At 39.5% G+C, this 18367-nt stretch overlaps 1 protein-coding gene across 1 annotated transcript in view; it reads left to right on the top strand.

Annotated features, from left to right (window-relative positions):
• Positions 1–18367, top strand: part of gmds (GDP-mannose 4,6-dehydratase) — a 490748-nt gene that overhangs the window by 407115 nt on the left and 65266 nt on the right. The window contains exon 9 of the mRNA XM_052016962.1: positions 1670–1766. Within this exon, the coding sequence (XP_051872922.1) occupies positions 1670–1766 (97 nt within the window). The remainder of the gene's footprint in view (positions 1–1669; positions 1767–18367) is intronic.

Raw genomic sequence — 18367 nt, 5'->3', positions numbered from 1 at the left:
GCAATGATGAGATCTTAAGCTTCATCCCTTAATGAATTTCCTAGTGGCCATTCCTCAAATAAAATGTTTGTTGGTCCTTGCACACCATTCATTTGATGAGCACAAATTAACTCCATTTCTTTTCTTGGCATTTTTGTCTGAAACAAAAAAAAATTTTCAATGGGTGTTCATATTGGAGTGTTGGAAGTGGTGTACCCTAGAATCAGCACAGAGTCTACATTTGCTTTTGACATGTATAAGTGCTTTAGAGTTGACCATAAAATGAGCAATCATAGGCATAATTGTAGCAGATTTCGAAGTGGACACTGTACCTAAGGAAGGAGAAGAGTTCATAGCAACACAGGGGTTAGGAAGGAACATTGGGTAGCCAGCATTTTAATGGCATTGAGAGAGCAGGAGCCGTGTTTCATGGATAAGTCTACGCTACAGCTTTACCCAGTAGCCAAAAAGCTACACCTGCTGTATGACATAAAACAATGTTCATATAAAGTTGTATTATTTCATAATTTTAATATCTTGTATGTTCTTCTATAATATATAGATGTTGAGATTTCATTGCAGCATCTGCAGTATTATAAAAAAGTAATGCCTAGAAATTGGATCACATCGTGCCACATTTTAATGCACTATGCATGGCTTGCTCCATCCATGGCCACAAATGAAGTATCAGGACCCTTCATGCCTGCCAGCCTTTCTTACTTCATTTTCCCACTTCATCACTTCACAAATAACATGAAAAGTGACAAAAAGGAAGGCTTCTGGAAAGAAATATATGCCAAGTACCTATATAAGTGAGCCAACTGGCTCAGTAATAACATCCTCACCTCTCAGTTGGAAGTTTGTGAGTTTAAACCCCATTGCAGAGAGTTGTGCACATAATCTGAGCCATGTTGGTTGTTAGTGCACTGGGAAAGTTTCATTGCCAGGGGTCAGATGGCGGCACAACACCAAGATCCTGATTACCTTTTCAGTGTCTTGGACAAAGTCATTCTAAATCAAGTAAGGTTCTGGTCATTTATTCCATTGTTGTTTTTGAGACTTAATGTGTACAAATTGGTCATTATGTATCCCTATTTAGAGCAGTACTTCATTTGCTGTAACGTGCATTGAGGCATGCTTAGATTGTGAAAGACACTATATAAGGGCAATTTCTTTCTGTTTCTTCTGTTAGGTTGTATTCAGATAACATTGTTTTGATTGTCTGTGGATATTAAACTCATGTATTTGGGTAAAATATAAGCAAAGGATTTTGAGAAGTATTTTCCAGTCTAGCAGCACTGTAACTTCATAAACTATGCCTGGGAAAGTGCAATCTCTTAAAATGTTTGTGGTTAAACATTTAAATATATAATGATTTCTTACAATACCTTTATTAACATAAATAACATTGCAATAATTTATGGCAGGAGTTCTATCAATTTGATTTGATCCATCATTTGGTTCATCAATCTCGCTAATTGATTGTATTCTTTTGATGCATTTCTAGTAATCTTGTCTTGTATGCCATGAAATCTTTGAATGTTTCTTTTTCCATCACCTCACCAGTGATCTCCTCTGAATCCGTATTGATAAATTATATCTGTTTGTCTAAGTGTACATATAAGAATTTCATAATTTGCAATAAGAATAAGTGTTTTATAGTTAAAACTTTGACTTTTTCTTTTTCTAGATGGGAAGGTCAGGGTAAAAATGAGGTGGGCAGGTGTAAGGAAACAAACCAAATTCATGTAAAGGTGGATCCCAAGTACTACAGACCTACTGAAGTGGTAAGAATATTCATGAAATAATGAAAAATACATGGTTTGGTTAGAATGAATTGCATCAACTGACTGCTTCTAATGTTACTTGTTGAATTATTGAAATTGCAACTTGGTTCCAAAAATACTGTAGGTCAGTAGGTGGTGTTAGATGCATTTCTAACAGTTAATATTACACATTCACTATTGCCGTCAATACTGAAATATACTATTTGATGGTTTATTCTTGTCTGTGATTGTTACAGCTGATCTAGCCCCTTTGTAGCATATTGTGTTTAATTCTATTTTAATTGTTTGAAATAATTTCCTTTATATTTGTCTGTTTAGTTCATTTTGCATTTATCAATTTACTTTTCTAAAATGAATTGTACAAGAACTTGCTAATTGGTTAATGAGTCATTTTTCTACTTTTTGACAAATACACAAAAAAGTAGCAAAAATCAACCTTGCCAATTAATGACAAAAGGTTAACTCCCAACCATCAGCAACTTGATAGGAAATGCCATCAACATTACCATCAGACATCACTTACGCAGTAACATTTCACTTACCCATGTCCAATTCCTCAGATGTGCAGTTAGAATGGGATACTTGCCAATAAAGCACTGCCCAAAATGATTAAAATTTAAAAGTACTAGAATTACCAGGTAGCAAGTGTGAAATAATTGTATTTTTTTTCATTGCTTGGTGGCTGAAAGATGGTGATGGATGGAGGCTTAGTTGCAAATGCTATATGTAATTCTTCCAATAATTATTCATCCCTTATATCGATCAGATTGAACTCCTGCAAACATCAGGGCATTGGTTTCCTTTAAATTAGAGCCCCAGATTGCAACCTGTGATGATGCATATTACATTATGTATATGAGGCAGAGTCTGTATTCTTGACAACGTGGTGCAAAATCCATTTCACATGATTGCATCTAATTTACAACCATTTCCTGGAGTCGGCCTACTGGCCTGAAGGTTTGAAGTAGTAGCAGTAAGAATGTAGGGGGTATTTCAAAAACATTGCAATTTGGGAAACAACAGTTCTTTTGCTAACACATTATAAATCAGTAGATCAGATTTGTTGCACTTATTAAAGAAACCCCTACTAGTTTTAGGCCAAATACCAGCACATTTTATGAAAAATAATATTATTCTTCATACCAACCCATTGATTATTTTTAAAATATTTGTTTTATTAATTATCAAATAATCTTTCATTTATGTAGAATTCCCATTGATTGCTATATGTGTGAAGAGAGAATAAATGCTCTATTTTGAAAAGCAAAACACCGCAGATTCATTGTAAAAAAAACAAAAATGCTGGAAAGACCCAGCAGATCAGGCAACATCTGTAGGTAGATGACCTTTCCTCAGAACATTAGATATAAAACATGCTTTAAGTTTCAGAGAAGGGGTCTCATTCAGAGAAACAATGTGAGATCGGGTATGTGACAGGGTGGTGCCTCGTAAAATTCCAATGACCCAAAAGGTTAGGGTGCCGGCTGAGAGAGGATGGTGAAGACTTGTTATTCACAGCAGTCTGCAGCATATGTAAATAGGAGATGAGTAAAGACAGAGTAGAGAGAAAAATAAATGATGATGGTATGAAAACAAAAAAAAACAGTGATGGAAGAACCCAGCAGATCAGGCAACATCTAAGGACAGAGAAAAACTGAGGTTTAGACCTTTCATCAAAACGAGCCAGTTCTAACACAAACTGGAAAGGCTGGTTCTCTGAAATTATTGAATTCAGTTTTGGGGGCTGAGGGCTGTAATATGCCAAATTTGAAAATGAAATGCTATTCCTTGACCTGACAGTGAACTTCATTGAGGCTGTCTAAGAGGCCATAGATAGTGATGTCAGAGTGGGAGTGAGATGGAGAATTGATGTGACATCGAAGTCACTCTTGCAGAAGGAACAGAAGTTTTCTGCAAAAGAGTCCATTGTATGGTATACCAGGGTACATATTAGTATTTTTATGAAGTTCGCTAAGGAAAAACAAACTCTTCTTGGATCCAAAAGTGTTCCACATCATGACAGTATCACAGCAGATATTACTCTCTTTCTCAAACACAATGAAGTGCCAAATATAATGACTCATTACACTTTAGAGAACAACTTTGCAACTCAAGACTGTACACAATAGATGAAGTGTCAAAATAAATGGGAAATATGGGATCAAGCTCAGCATTTATCTGTAGTACTCTGTAGAACCCTTTCAAGATAGACAGTCATATATCTTGGCTGGGTTGATGTATGCAGGGTACATCAACAGTAATACTAACCAATAACAGTAATATGCCAAGCTGGAAAATGAAGGAACAGAGAAGCTGTATGTATTACAGCACATAAATATCAGCATCCTTCTAATGATGAAAAAATTAAGAAGTACCCATGCTTGTACACTACTTCAGATCTGCACCAACTGTAAAAATAGCACCCACCTAACTTGCAATATAAACACTTCAAATACATGACAATTTATTTTTGTGCAGTGGTCATACTTTTACTCCATACACAAGTAAAATTAATTAATGTACAAAAGGATTGCTTCAGCTTTTTTTTAATATAAATTGAAGTTGCATTGTTTATTGTATGTCACTACTGTAATTCCACTTTATATTTTGAACAATGTAGTCCAAGTAGTCCGTTGCTGTCCAGACATACTTGTCATTGCATAGCGGTGTTACCATGTTGTTTCCAAGCCAATAACTTTTTTTAATATGATGATTGTACTTTTCAATCTTGAGTCTTCACTTACTATTTTAGATCCAATTGGTACTCACTTAAGCAGTGCAATTGGTTTAACTTGCTTTCATTATTGGTAAAGTAATAATACTGCTTTATAGCCACCACTTATATATCTGACCAATATTGCATTTTCATAATGCAGTGTGTAATTACTGTAATAAATCTGGCACATGCCACAGTTTTAGCAACCTCACAGACAGTGTAGTTACTGCTTGTTAAGAAAGTCCTAATGCTGTTTTCAAGATAAACCTGCATTACTTTAATTACTGGAGCTCATTTATCATTTCTGCTTAGATTCAGCCAAATTTAAAAATTAAGTAGCAAGTTAATGGGATAGCCAGTAAAGCCAATTTGCCATCACCATGAGAGGAAAGGCAAGGTAAAGCCATGCTTTTTTTATATTTGTGCTCATTCATGAATCCATGAATGCTACCTTGTTATTCCTTTTGTTGGGCACTATTTATTTAGTTAGTTATTTATAGTCATTTTTATGTCTTCGCACTGCAGTGATGCCGCAAAACAACAAATTTCATGTAATATAAGTCTGGGATAATAAACCTGATTCTGACTCTGAGGATAATTGCATGATGCAGATCATGCATTGCAAAGCACAAATTACTACATGTATCTACCCTTGTAATTATGAAGCATAGCAGATTAACAAACTAAGATCTCCCAATTTGCTTTCTTCTAGCCACATGGCATTCTTCAATAAAGGGATTCAGCATCAGACAATCCCAGGCTTTTAATAATTCCACCATATAGTCTGCAAGTGTGCTGTAGTGGAAGCAGCGATGCCAGTTTTACTTTTTCTCGCTCGTCCATGTGAAGAAGCATCTTTCACCCTACTCAGTGCTAACGTGGACAATTGTGTGCAAAAGGGAGAAGCATTGTTTTCTAATGTACAAGTACATTGTTCATTTTATTCTTTTCTCTATTTACTTCTGATGGGCCTTCTGTAGTATGGACCTTGTTTGTTTAAGAAGACATGACTACATCAATGCTTTTAAAAGTGATTACCAACAATTATTTTGATTCCCAGTTTTTCTTCTGCTTGTGCTCTGATTAACACCTTCCCATGAGAGAGCATAATTTGGCTGAATACAATCAGAAATGCACAACTGGTGAGTTTTTCATTCTGATGCCTTATTACAATGGGGATGACAAAACACACACAGTTGTTTAGCACTTCATAGTGAAACATCCCAAGGTATTAGCAGAGGTTATGCCAGACAAAATATAACACTCAGCCCCATAAAGGTTAGAAAAGAATCATAATAGAAAGGAGAGATGTTTAGAGATGGAATTCCAAAGCTGGTGATAAGCAGATGAATATACTGATATCAAAGGTGGGATTAAAAAAGATACACAATGAACATTCTAATTTTTGCCAAATATTTCCTATGCCCCTTTAAAAGAGAAAAACAGTTAGTATTTCAGGTTGATGACCTGATGATAGATCATTGACCTGAAACATTAACTCTGTTTCTTTCTCCAAAGGTGCTGTCTGGCCTGACAAGTATTTCCTGTATTTTCTGTATTTATTGTAAATTGGGAACATGGCCTAATCTCTTGAAGCAGATTGGTCATTTTAAATGGTAAACCTTTGATACATGTGACTAATTAGCCAAACTTGCTGCTGCACACTTTAGAACAAAGACTCCTTTCTTTACTACTACACCCTACATATAGGAAATGCACAAAACCATAAAGTCTTAAAGAAGAAAAACACACAGAAGTCTTTAAAACTAAATTTATGAACATAACATTTTATTACTTTTCATGTTAATTAAAAGAACCATTCAACTGATAACAGTACTTCATCTCTTACCGTGTTAATTAAAATACCCATGCTAATCTTCTCAATCTTTATTTCACTTCTTGTGATGGATAGTACCTAGTGATTCCCTGATGTATGGAAATCATCAGATGGTACTGAAGTTGTTTGATTTTGTCTTTAACCTTGAGGCTATCCATTTTAGGTTTACTATAGCAAATGTTGTTTGAGTGCTTTCAAGAATATTGTGAAGAATTTTGCAATGCTGCCGCCATAGAATCTTTCATGGCAGTGACTTCAAATGGCTATGTGCCATATGGAATAGCTTGTTTCCCTGTATGGTTATTGCATTTCAGGAGAGCTGTGTCCCAGAATGTAATGGTATAGATTTGAATTTCATGTGTTTCTCTGCATTAACTTCCATGGAGGTTCTTTTAGTCTTTGTCACATTCACATAGAGGTTGATCATTATCTCATGGGATCTTACTGGAAAATTGTGCATAGATTGTGCAAAAACTGGTGTAGCAGCTGGTATTCCTGTTATTGAATGCAACATGTTCTTCAGTATGAGCTGCGTGAATCATTTTCTTCAACATTTTCCTAATCTCTCCACTTCGCCACTGGCAAGATATAATCTGGAGAGTGTGAAACCTTTGTAATTTGCATGCTACCTGGAGTCATTATTGTTGATCAGCAATCCATTCTCTCTCTTCACAATTTGCAATACATCAAAAAGAGCAAAGAAACAATCAGGTTTTGGAAAGGTAGCTTTTGGTGAAATGTTATGACAAATTCTATGATTAGAGATTCTTCTATAGTCATTGTCAATCACAAGGAAATGATCACCAGAGTACAGGTTTGCAAACTCAATGCTAATATTAACGCTTAACACTTTGGATAGCTCTGACTCTCATATCAATTCTTGTAGATTTCCCATTGTTGCTACTAATCTCACTAGGTACTTGTGGATACAAAAAAATGCTGGAAACATTCAGCAGGTCAGGTAGCACCTGTGGAATGAGAAACAGTTAACATTCCAGTTACATGACCCTTTGTCAGGACTGTGAAAGAGAGAAAACAAGGTAGCTTTCAGTACCAGAGAGGTGAGGAAGGGATGGGTAGGGCAAAGAGAACATCTCTGATAGGGTGAGATTAAGTGTCTTAATGTAGTCATAGAGTCTCGTTATTTTCCAGCGACGAGAGAGCGGAGAGTGCCGGAAAATAACGAGCGAGTTTTTTTTTCTCTTTCTAGCGTTCGGGACAGCGGCGAGTGACTGTGCAGGCGCGTGACGTCACTCGGAAGCGCGCGGGCGATTTAAAAAGCAGACGAGCATATCCAGCGGGCAGCGTCGGAGCGGGCAGCAGAGTGTGAGGGAGCAGAGTGGGTTAGGCTTTGGCTCAACGGGCTTCGGCGAGAGCGGGAAAGAGGCGAGATTATAGAGAGGGGGTAAGTTATTATTTTAGTTTAGTTGTTGAGCTCAGTGATATTCAGCAGTATGCATCTGGGATTAGTGTTGTGTTTGGAGTGTCAGATGTGGGGCCCCTGGGAGACGACCAGACTCCCTGATAACTACATCTGCGCAAAGTGCACCGAGATGCGGCTCCTCAAGGAACGGATTGAGAGTCTGGAGCAGCAGCTGGATGACCTTCGGTTGGTTAGGGAGAGCGAGCAGGAGATAGACAGGAGTTATAAAGAATATGTAGACAGCAGCTCAGTGGCGGTCCCCCTCAAAAACCGATATCTCATTTTAGATTCGGTTGGAGAAGATGACTTCATAGAGGAAGACCTCAGCAGCCAGGACCTTGGCACCATGTCTGGTACTGTCATCCAGCAGAGGAAGCGAAATGCAGTGGTTATTGGGGATTCGATAGTAAGGGGTACGGATAGCAGATTCTGCGATACTGACAATGAGTCTCGGATGGTGTGTTGCCTCCCTGGTGCCAGGGTACGGGATATCACGGACCGTGTCGAGAATATTCTGAGAGGGGAGGGTGAGCAGCCAGAAGTCTTGGTACATGTAGGTACCAATGATGTAGGTAGAAAAAGAGAAGAGGTCCTGAAGGAGGAATACAAGGCATTGGGGAGAAGGTTGAGAAGTAGGACCTCAAGGGTAGTAATCTCAGGACTACTACCCATGCCACGTGTCAATGACAGGAAGAATAGAAAGCTCTGGCAGTTGAATGCGTGGCTGAGTGACTGGTGCAAGGGGCAGGGCTTCAGATTCTTGGATACCTGGGACCTTTTTTGGGGGAGGCAAGACCTATTTGCTAAGGATGGGTTGCACCTAAACTCCAAAGGGTCCAATATCCTGGCGGGAATGTTTAATTTAGTTGTAGGGGAGGGTTTAAACTGATCTGGCAGGGGGATGGTAACCAGGATGCTAGGTTACAAGATGCTAAGGTGAGGGAGGAAGTGTATAGAAACGAATCCATTGAGGATGGCAAGAAGGACAGGCAGGTGATAAGTCAGGATAATTTACTGAATAATAGAAGTACAACAAATCAGGATGTTAGGATACAGAATGTTAGGATTGGGGATGAGGATGTTAGGATACCGAATGTTAAGATAGGGGATGAGGTCTACAGGAACATGTCTAAGATAGTAGGTAGCGAAGATAGTAAGAAGGATGGACAGGTAGAAAGTCAGGATAATCTGCTGAACAATAGAAGTACAATAAAATCAATAGCAGATACCAGTCTAAACGTACTATATTTAAATGCACGTAGCATCAGGAATAAAGTAGATGACCTAGTGGCACAACTACAGGTTAATAAATATGACATCGTTGCAATCACTGAGTCGTGGCTTCATGATGGATGTGATTGGGAACTGAATGTCAAGGGGTACACAGTGTATAGGAAGGACAGGCGGGTAGGCAGAGGGGGAGGTGTGGCCATGATGGTTAGTAGTGATATAAAATCAATAGAAAGGAAGGATATTGGGTCAGAGGAAGTGGAATCCTTATGGGTGGAGCTAAGAAATAGCAAGGGTAAGAGGACAATAGTAGCAGTCATATAAAGGCCCCCTAACAGCAGTCAGGAAGTGGACCATAAGTTGCAGATTGAGATAGAAAAAGCGTGCCAGAGTGACAATATGAGGATAATTATGGGGGATTTTAACATGAAGGTGGACTGGGAAATCCAGCAAGGCGGTAGAACTCAGGAGAGTGAGTTTGTGGAATGTCTAAGGGATGTTTTTCTGGAGCAACTTATTGAGGAGCCCACCAGGGGATCGGCTGTTTTGGATTGGGTGCTGTGTAGTGAACCCGAGGTGATTAGGGAACTAAAGGTAAAGGAACCACTGGGAACAAGTGATCACAATATGATTGAGTTTAGTTTCAAGTTTGAGAAGGAGAAGCTGATAACTGGTGTATCGATATTTCAGTGGAATAAGGGAAATTACAAAGGTATGAGAGAAGAGTTGGCCCAAATTGATTGGAGGAGTAAGTTAGTTGGAGGGACAGCGGAGGAGAAATGGAAGAAATTTCTACAGGAAATAAGGAAAATGCAGGATAGATATATTCCAAGAAAAAAGGTTTTGAATGGAAAAAAGGCACAGATGTGGATAACGAGGGAGGTGAAGGATAAAATAAAAGCAAAAGGGGCGGCGTACAAAGCAGCAAAAATTAGTGGGAAAACAGAAGATTGGAAAGTTTTTAAAAATCTGCAGAGAGAAACTAAGAAGGTCATTAGGAAAGCAAAGATGAGTTATGAAAGGAAGCTGGCGGACAACATTCGGAAGGATTCTAAGAGCTTTTTTAAATACATAAGGAATAAAAGAGAGACACGGGTTGACATAGGACCAATTGATAACGGTGCAGGAGGTATTATAATGGACGATAGTGAGATGGCAAGGGAATTGAATGAATATTTTGCATCGGTCTTCACCGTGGAGGACATAAGCAATGTGCCGGTTAGTCAGGAGTCTCACGAATTGGAACTGAGTTCAGTTGAGATTACTAGGGAGAAGGTGCTAGGAAAACTAAAGGGGCTTAAGACTGATAAGTCTCCCGGACCGGATGAGGTGCATCCCCGGGTTCTGAAGGAGGTGGCTGTAGAGATAGCGGAGGCATTGGCAATTATTTTCCAGGAATCGATAGATTCTGGCATGGTTCCGGAGGACTGGAGGGTAGCGAATGTAGTTCCGTTGTATAAGAAAGGTGGGAGGCAGCACAAAGGAAATTACAGACCTATTAGTCTGACGTCAGTGGTGGGAAAATTATTGGAATCTATCCTCAAGGAGGAGGTTACCGAATACCTGGAGGCGCAAGGCAAGATTGGACCTAGTCAACATGGTTTTGTGAAGGGGAGGTCCTGTCTGACCAACCTATTGGAGTTTTTTGAAGAAATCACAGGTAGGGTGGATAAGGGAGAGGCGGTAGATGTTGTGTATTTAGATTTTCAAAAGGCCTTCGATAAGGTGCCTCACAAGAGACTGATTAATAATCTGAGAGGTCATGGAATTATGGATAGGATAGCAGAATGGGTGGAGCAGTGGCTGGTTGGCAGGAAGCAAAGGGTGGAAATAAAAGGATCTCGTTCTGGTTGGTTACCGGTTACTAGTGGTGTGCCGCAGGGGTCGGTGTTGGGGCCGCTCCTTTTTACCTTGTACATCAATGATTTGGATGATGGAATAAATGGTTGTGTGGCTAAGTTTGCGGATGACACCAAGATAAGTGGAGGAGTAGGGAGCATAGAGGAAATAGAAAGGATGCAGAGGGACCTAGACAGTTTAGGAGAATGGGCAAGGAAATGGCAGATGAGATTCAATGTTGAGAAATGTGCAGTTGTACACTTTGGAAGCAGAAATAAGTGGGTAGATTATTATTTAGAAGGAGAGAAGATTGAAAGTACGGTAGTACAAAGGGACTTGGGGGTACTCGTACAAGATACCTTAAAAGTTAACCACCAGGTTGGATCGGTGGTTAAGAAAGCGAATGCTATGTTGGCATTCATCTCGAGAGGTGTAGTGTATAAAAGTAAGGAAGTGTTGATGAGGCTCTACGGGGCACTAGTGAGGCCTCATTTGGAATACTGTGCGCAGTTTTGGGCCCCACATCTTAGTAAGGATGTGCTGTCGTCGGAGAGGGTTCAGAGGAGATTTACGAGAATGATTCCGGGAATGAAAGGGCTTACGTATGAGGGCTCACTGGAGTACAGAAGGATGAGAGGGGACCTCGTAGCGACATTCAAAATGTTGACAGGAAAGGATAGAGTAGATGTGGCTAGGCTGTTTCCCTTGGTGGGCGAGTCCAGGACCAGAGGGCACAATCTTAGAATTAGAGGGTACAGTTTCAAGACAGAGATGAGGAGAAATTTCTTTACCCAGAGGGTGGTGAAATTGTGGAACTCCTTGCCACGCACAGCAGTGGAGGCCAGATCAGTGGGGGTGTTCAAGGAGGAGATAGACAGATATCTAAATAGTCAGGGTATCAAGGGATATGGGGATAAGGCTGGAAAATGGGATTAGAATAGTTTTTTTTTCCCACCCCATTTCTTTTTCCCTTTTCCTTGGAGCCGACTCGATGGGCCGAATGGCCTGCTTCTGCTCCCTTGTCTTGTGATCTTGTCTTGTGATCTTGTGAGTCGTGGAGCACAGAAAAGGGCCTCTTGGCCATCCGCATCAATGCCAACCTTTTGCTCATCTACACTAATCCCACTTACCTGCATTAGGACCATATCCTTCTATGCTTTGCCTATTTAAGTGTCTGTCCAAATGTTTCTTAAACATAGTAATTGTATCTGATTTCATCGCCTCTTCTGGCAGCGCGTTCCAGATGTCAACCATTCTCTATGTAACAAAATTTGCCCCTCAGGTCCTCTTTGATACTCCTACCTTAGCATAACGCTATTACAGCGCCAGCGACAAGGGTTCAATTCCAGCCACTATCTGTAAGGAGTTTGTATGTTCTCCCCGTGACTGCGTGAGTTTCCTCCGAGTGCTCCACTTTCCTCCCACATTCCAAAGATATACGGGTTAGGAAGTTGTGGGCATGCTATGTTGGTGCGGGAAGTGTGGCGCCACTTGCGGGCTGCCCCCAGAACATTCTATGCAAAGATGCATTTCACAGTGTGTTTCAATGCACATGTGACTAATAAAGATATCTTAAGCTTAAAAAAAATATACCCTCTTGGTTTTGAGACCAAGGGTGAAAGATTTTGACTATCTACTCTATTACACCTCTCATAAACTTATATACTTCTATCAGACCATCTGATAGCAGCTGAAATGGTAGTGAAGAACCATATTATGTTTCTATGTCTGTGTGAAATATTATAAATAGCAAGGTTGTGGGATATATCCAACAGGCCAGACTGTACTAGTAACAAAAAAAATGAACCAATATGATGACAGGCAAAAAATGGCCAATTTTGCTGCAGACAGAAAAAAAGAGTGAATTTCCTAAAGTCAGAGAATTCAGTATTGAGTCTGAAAGGCTGCCACATGCCCAGCTGGAGGATAAGGTGTTGTTCCTCAAATCTGTATTGGGTCTTGTAACAGTGCAGGAGACCACAGACAGCTAAGTTGTTTTTGGCATTTCTTGATGTTGTGTTCAATCAATCTGTTCCTGAGAACCTTCTCCCTTGACAATGGTTTAGTTTTCATGATTCTTTGATGGCATCTATGAGCAATGTATATAACATGTTTCATTAGTGGCTGTAGAATGACCTTGTAGCACAAGATCTGTGGTAGATGTTACTGTGAATTCAATACAAACTTTATATAAATCTTGCAGGGTACGTGTGACATCATGGAAGGATGCATCTATGATTTGTTTTCATGTTTATAATTGAACTGTTGTTATACGTAGGGATAGAATATCTTGGTTCATTGCAGCTTTGATTTCACTTAGCGTCATTGTCTTGGGCATTGCATTCATGCTCACGTAATTAGTGTACAGTTTTGTCTTTTTGTAACCACAGGAATTAGTTGTAAGCACTGCATACATGATCTCCACAGTCTTGAAATACAGCAAGATGTCACATTCACCTGAGATTACATAGATTGTCATGTTAACAATTTTGGATTTCTATGTCATTTGTGATGGAAGTTTTCATATAACCGTCAAAGCTGTGGTGTTGCTGTAAGGACGTACAGGTTTTTGAAAGTCTGTTCTCTCATCACGTTGACAGATGCACCTGTATCAACTAGTACATTGATTCACAAATTGCAAACCTTCACTCCTATCCATGGATTAGTACTCTGATGAGTGTGCTGAATAACAAATGTGCACTCAGAGTCTTCAGAATTGTTTTCTTTCCTGCGTTGGCTTCAACACTCGCTACATTGATGAGTTTTGATGCACTGGGTTCGCTGAATGACAAACCCTTGTGAAATGGTTTGGTTTTCCACACGACTTGTACTGTTTCTCCTCAGCAGGACATCCTGTTTTGTGAGGATAGCTGCCATTTCAGTAATAGTACTGCTTTGAGTTCTGCCTGTCTCGATGATACTGGCAGTTGTTCTCTGCTTCTCTGCTGATGGTTTTGAGTGAAAAGTTCTTTCCTGGAGTTTAATCTCTCTTCTGAGCCTGTTCACAACAATGTTTTGCGGTCTTTCTACCTCAGCTACTCTATTCTCTAAGAATGGCAATGATCTTGCCCACTTAAGCAGCTCAGACAATTTGACATCAAGGCAGCTTTTGACTGAGTGTGGCATCAAGCAACTCTGGTAAAACAGATCACTGGACATCATGGGGTAACATTCTAATGGTTGGAGTTGTACATCACACACAGGAAGATGGTGTTGGTTGTTGGACGTCAATCATCCCAAGCCCAGGAGTTCCTCTCGGCAGTGTCTGGGGCTCAATCACCTTCAGCTGCTTTGGCAATGACGTTCTTCCATCACAAGGTTAAAAAGGAATATACTTGCTGATGGTTGCACGATGTTTAATTCAATTCACAACCTCTCGACAATTGAAATAGTTTGCAGCTGCATGCAGCAAGATCTAGACCGCACAGGTGACAAGTAATATTCATGTCATGAAAGTACCGTGCAATGACATTCAATGATTATCATCGCTGAGAGCCCTGCCGTCAACACCCTGAAAGTAACCATTGATTAGAAGCTCAACTGATCCAGTCACATCATGGTTATGAGAGCGGGTCAATCCCTGGATATCTTGGATGAATGACTTATTTCCTGAACCATAAAACCTTTCCACCACTTAGGAAGCGCACATCAAGAGAATGATCCTATGTTTTCCCTTTATCTGGAGGATGCAGCTCCAATTCTCAAAAAGCTTGATTGGTGCCTCATCCACCACCATTACAGCAATTCAAGATGGCACCTCATCACCACCTGCTCAAGGGGAGTTAGGAACGGACAATAAATAAAGGCCTTGCCTGCAAAGTCCAGATCCCGAAGATAAATAAATAATGAAAAGTAACCTTTTCAACGGTTTTCCATTGAAGTTGTTTTGATTTGTGTCCTTCTCTGACCTGCATTTTCTTCTCTTGCTCACGATTAGAAAATTCGTATTTTGCCTCATACCTTGCTGTGATGGAAGACAATTTTCTCATTCACAATATTCTAGAGTGAAGTATGAAGTCAGTACAGCCTTTGCTTCAATGTAGTTAGTAATTGTAGATGACAATCTGCCAGAAATATCCTGTAATTCCTGGCCACTATGGTGCAATAGGGATGCTTTTTCTTTCAGACCATCTGTGATTTCAAATTATGTCATTGCCCTTTCAAATCAGTGAAGCCACTTTTCCCAGAGGGCAGAACCACAGATGGCTTGGAATGCACATTGATGGCATGAGGCTAGTTAGGCAAGGCTCTTGCTATATGAACATGCTATATAAACAATATGTAAATGCACTGAACATACTGAGCATTACTGTTTATGCAAATCTATATTTTCAACATTGGTTGGCTTACATAGACTCTGGTTACTTAGATTAAGTGTTAAAACTCACTATCACCTCAGCAGCTGCAAGTAGGCTGACTCATTACAAATATTAGCACTTGCACTAACAATTTGTTCATCCACATTGCCATGTTAATTGTGACTGGGAAATCTGTGATACATGTGATTAATTAGGTCTAGAAGTTCATCAGCTCTATTGGGGGAGAGTTAAGACATCATAGCACCGTTCGCTTGCATTGTTTCAGGCTGCAGCATTAGGATTGTTGTTTAAAATTGCAATCCTAGTATGACAGGACACAAGTGTTTTCATGAGGCAGCACTTCCATAAAAGAGAATTAGGACTCATGATTATTTGATTAGCCCAATTTCCCACAGCTGTTGGTACTGCTGCAAAACATGGTCTAAAGGAATCGCGGAGAGAGAGGCTGGAGAAGTTGGGTAGTACCCAGGTACATAGACCACAACCTTGACATTTTAAAGGCTGAAGTTCTCTCCCTTGGGGAAATCCTATGTGTCAGAGTGGTTAGGAAGCCTTCAAAGGCCATATTCAGGAGAAGCTGAGAGATGGTGGTAGGTCTAGTCTCTGGTCAGTGTGTGTTCCTCAAAATAGTTGACCATCATGAAAAGTATCACTCTCTGTAAAATCAGTTCCTTTCATGGGCTCTTCAAGGAAACAGAAAAAAAATAACACTTACAAGGAAAGTGGCTTCATACCATGCAACAATTCATTTTAAAGGAATGAGTAGACATGTCTACACCAAGGAAGTCAGAAACAAGTTGGGATTTTGAAAACTTTCATTGAGAGAAAAATAATGGCCTAATTGTGCTCTGTTTTTATCCTTCCTGCATCAAAAGACATTTCTGAAAAAAACCTAAATATGTATAATTTGGTACAATTAGAAGGGATAAAAGTGCAGTTTTAGAGTACTGCCTGAACCTGTTTGACAAGGAATTGTTGATTATAAAAACTTCTCAGATTGACTTTACTTAACAAGCTTTGCAACAGTTTGAAAACTGCAGTGTAATCTCTTCCAAAAGTTATCTTTATCCTGTGTTCAGTTTTGCTTTGTTTAGGGATTAGCCATGTTTCAGCACTTTTCGAAGTAAACAGTAGGAATGTGTCAAGCAACAGGAGAGGCTTGGGTAGTCAATACAGAGTTCAGATTGTGGACTGTGGCACTATCAATAGTACAGTAATCCCTCAGTAATCTACCCAAGTATCAGTCTGGATTATGTGCTTGCATACTATTCCTGATCAATATCTCATCACAACAGTTTCCCTGCCTTTGTTTGTAATAGAATCATAAATGTTATTTCATTGTAAACGTTAGTGCATTCTGAATTAAAATGTTTTTATAAGAGGGAAAGTTTACTTAAGATATGAACCTTGGTTTAGTTGTTGCGTTTGTAACCTGCATGTCAGATGTTGTGGGTTGAGGTCCCCACCCCAAAGACTTCGGCACAAAATCTCGATTGGTACATTAGTGTAGGACTGTACTGTAGGAGTTGCCTACTTTAGAACATTTGAAACATCCCATAACACTATTCAATGCAAAGCTCAGCAGTCCTCTGGGTACTCTGGCTTATCAATTATGTGTGTTCTTGTTCTGGGAACTGATATGTTGTTTTTCCCTATACCATTGCAATGTCTACACATCAAAGGTACTTAACTGACTGTGAAAAATTATGGCTCATCTTGTGGTCACTAACAGCATATTGCTGCTAGGTCCCAAGCATTATTTTACAAAGTTTAGCATTGCTATATCGGTTTTGTTACCTGTGTCTCTTCAAATACTCCATATGCTTCTACTAACAGCTTTCTCAACTTGACGAAAACAGATAGGCCAAATTAGCTTCCTGCATTAGTTGTAGAACCTTGAATTGCTATTGCCATATACAAGTAGGTGAAAAGCATAGACATACATGCATGTGACTAACCAGTGACTTCCTTAAGGGTGTAATAATTAATTCAGTAACATCTAAAGTCGACCTCTGGGCTCAGTAATGCAAGATCACTCCTCTGGGTCCACGAAACTGCAGGCTGCTTCAGACCAATTCATTACAAAATATTAGAAATTTAAGTATCTGTTTCTCTGTAAACACAGTTATATACATAGTTCTGCTTGAGAGCTGTGTGCCCTGGTTAAACATCCTTCAATAAAGATCTTGGTTGTTTGAGTCAGCAATACTCTGTGGAGTGTTGTCCCATTAACTCCTTTTCATAGCTCTCAACCTATTGCCAAGGTTCATTATAATGAGTAACACCCAACTCATTCAGAATATAACAAGCTGTCAAATTCATAACTGAGCAAGGGACAGAGAATGCATATTTTTGAAAGTAGTACATTAGAGACCCTCTTTAGCCTGATATAAAGCAAGCCATTGCAACAAGATTTACTGAATTTGTAATGAAAATTGTTTAAGGCTTTCCTTAAACAATGGCTTTCCAATACAGAAGGAAACTACTACTGGACCAAAATAGGACAGAACAGTTTTATAGTTCTCGAAGACCCCAACAGAGAATTGACCTTTTAAATTCAGTAAAGGTTAGAACTTTTGTGAATAATACTGGAAAATGCTGCTAGATCAGAACAGGAAAATTGAAAATCTAGATGGGAATTTACAGCATTCACAGCAGCTTCCCTGTTCTATAATTTATAGCTCCAGTTTTGGTTTTTTTTCTGTCTCTTTCCTTCGTCATTATTGATCTCCATTTATTTACATCTCCAAAAGTCAGATGATCTGCACTTAACAAGCCTTCACCACCCTCTCTCAGCTGTCACCGCCTCTATTTATATCACTCAGTCTCCCTTGGTCTCCACCCTATCAAAGGTATTCCCTTTGTTCTCTCCACACCTCACCCTTCTCTTCAACTCAAAACATGTTTGATTTCTAACTTTTCCTATTTTGATGAAATGATCTCAACCTGAACTCTGTTTTTATCTGCACAGATACTGCCTGAAGCACAGGTTATTTCCAACATTTTCTGTTTTTGTTTCAGATTTTTACCATTTGCAGTTTTTAGTATGTGTATTTGTAACCTCTGGCATTCAGCATTGCTTTTGCTGAATTTCTAATCCATTCTTTGCTATCTCAAGTCAACAGTTCCAATGCCTCACTCATTCTTTCCTCCATACACCTGAGGTCACACAAAACTCAGAGCTCATGTCCTAACTTGCACTGTCCCTTTCACCGTTTGTCCCTATGGTCTCTGACC

The sequence above is a fragment of the Pristis pectinata genome, chromosome 5 (assembly GCF_009764475.1).
Source record: "Pristis pectinata isolate sPriPec2 chromosome 5, sPriPec2.1.pri, whole genome shotgun sequence".
NCBI classification, from domain to species: domain Eukaryota; kingdom Metazoa; phylum Chordata; class Chondrichthyes; order Rhinopristiformes; family Pristidae; genus Pristis; species Pristis pectinata.
This window is presented reverse-complemented; position numbering and strand designations above follow the sequence as displayed.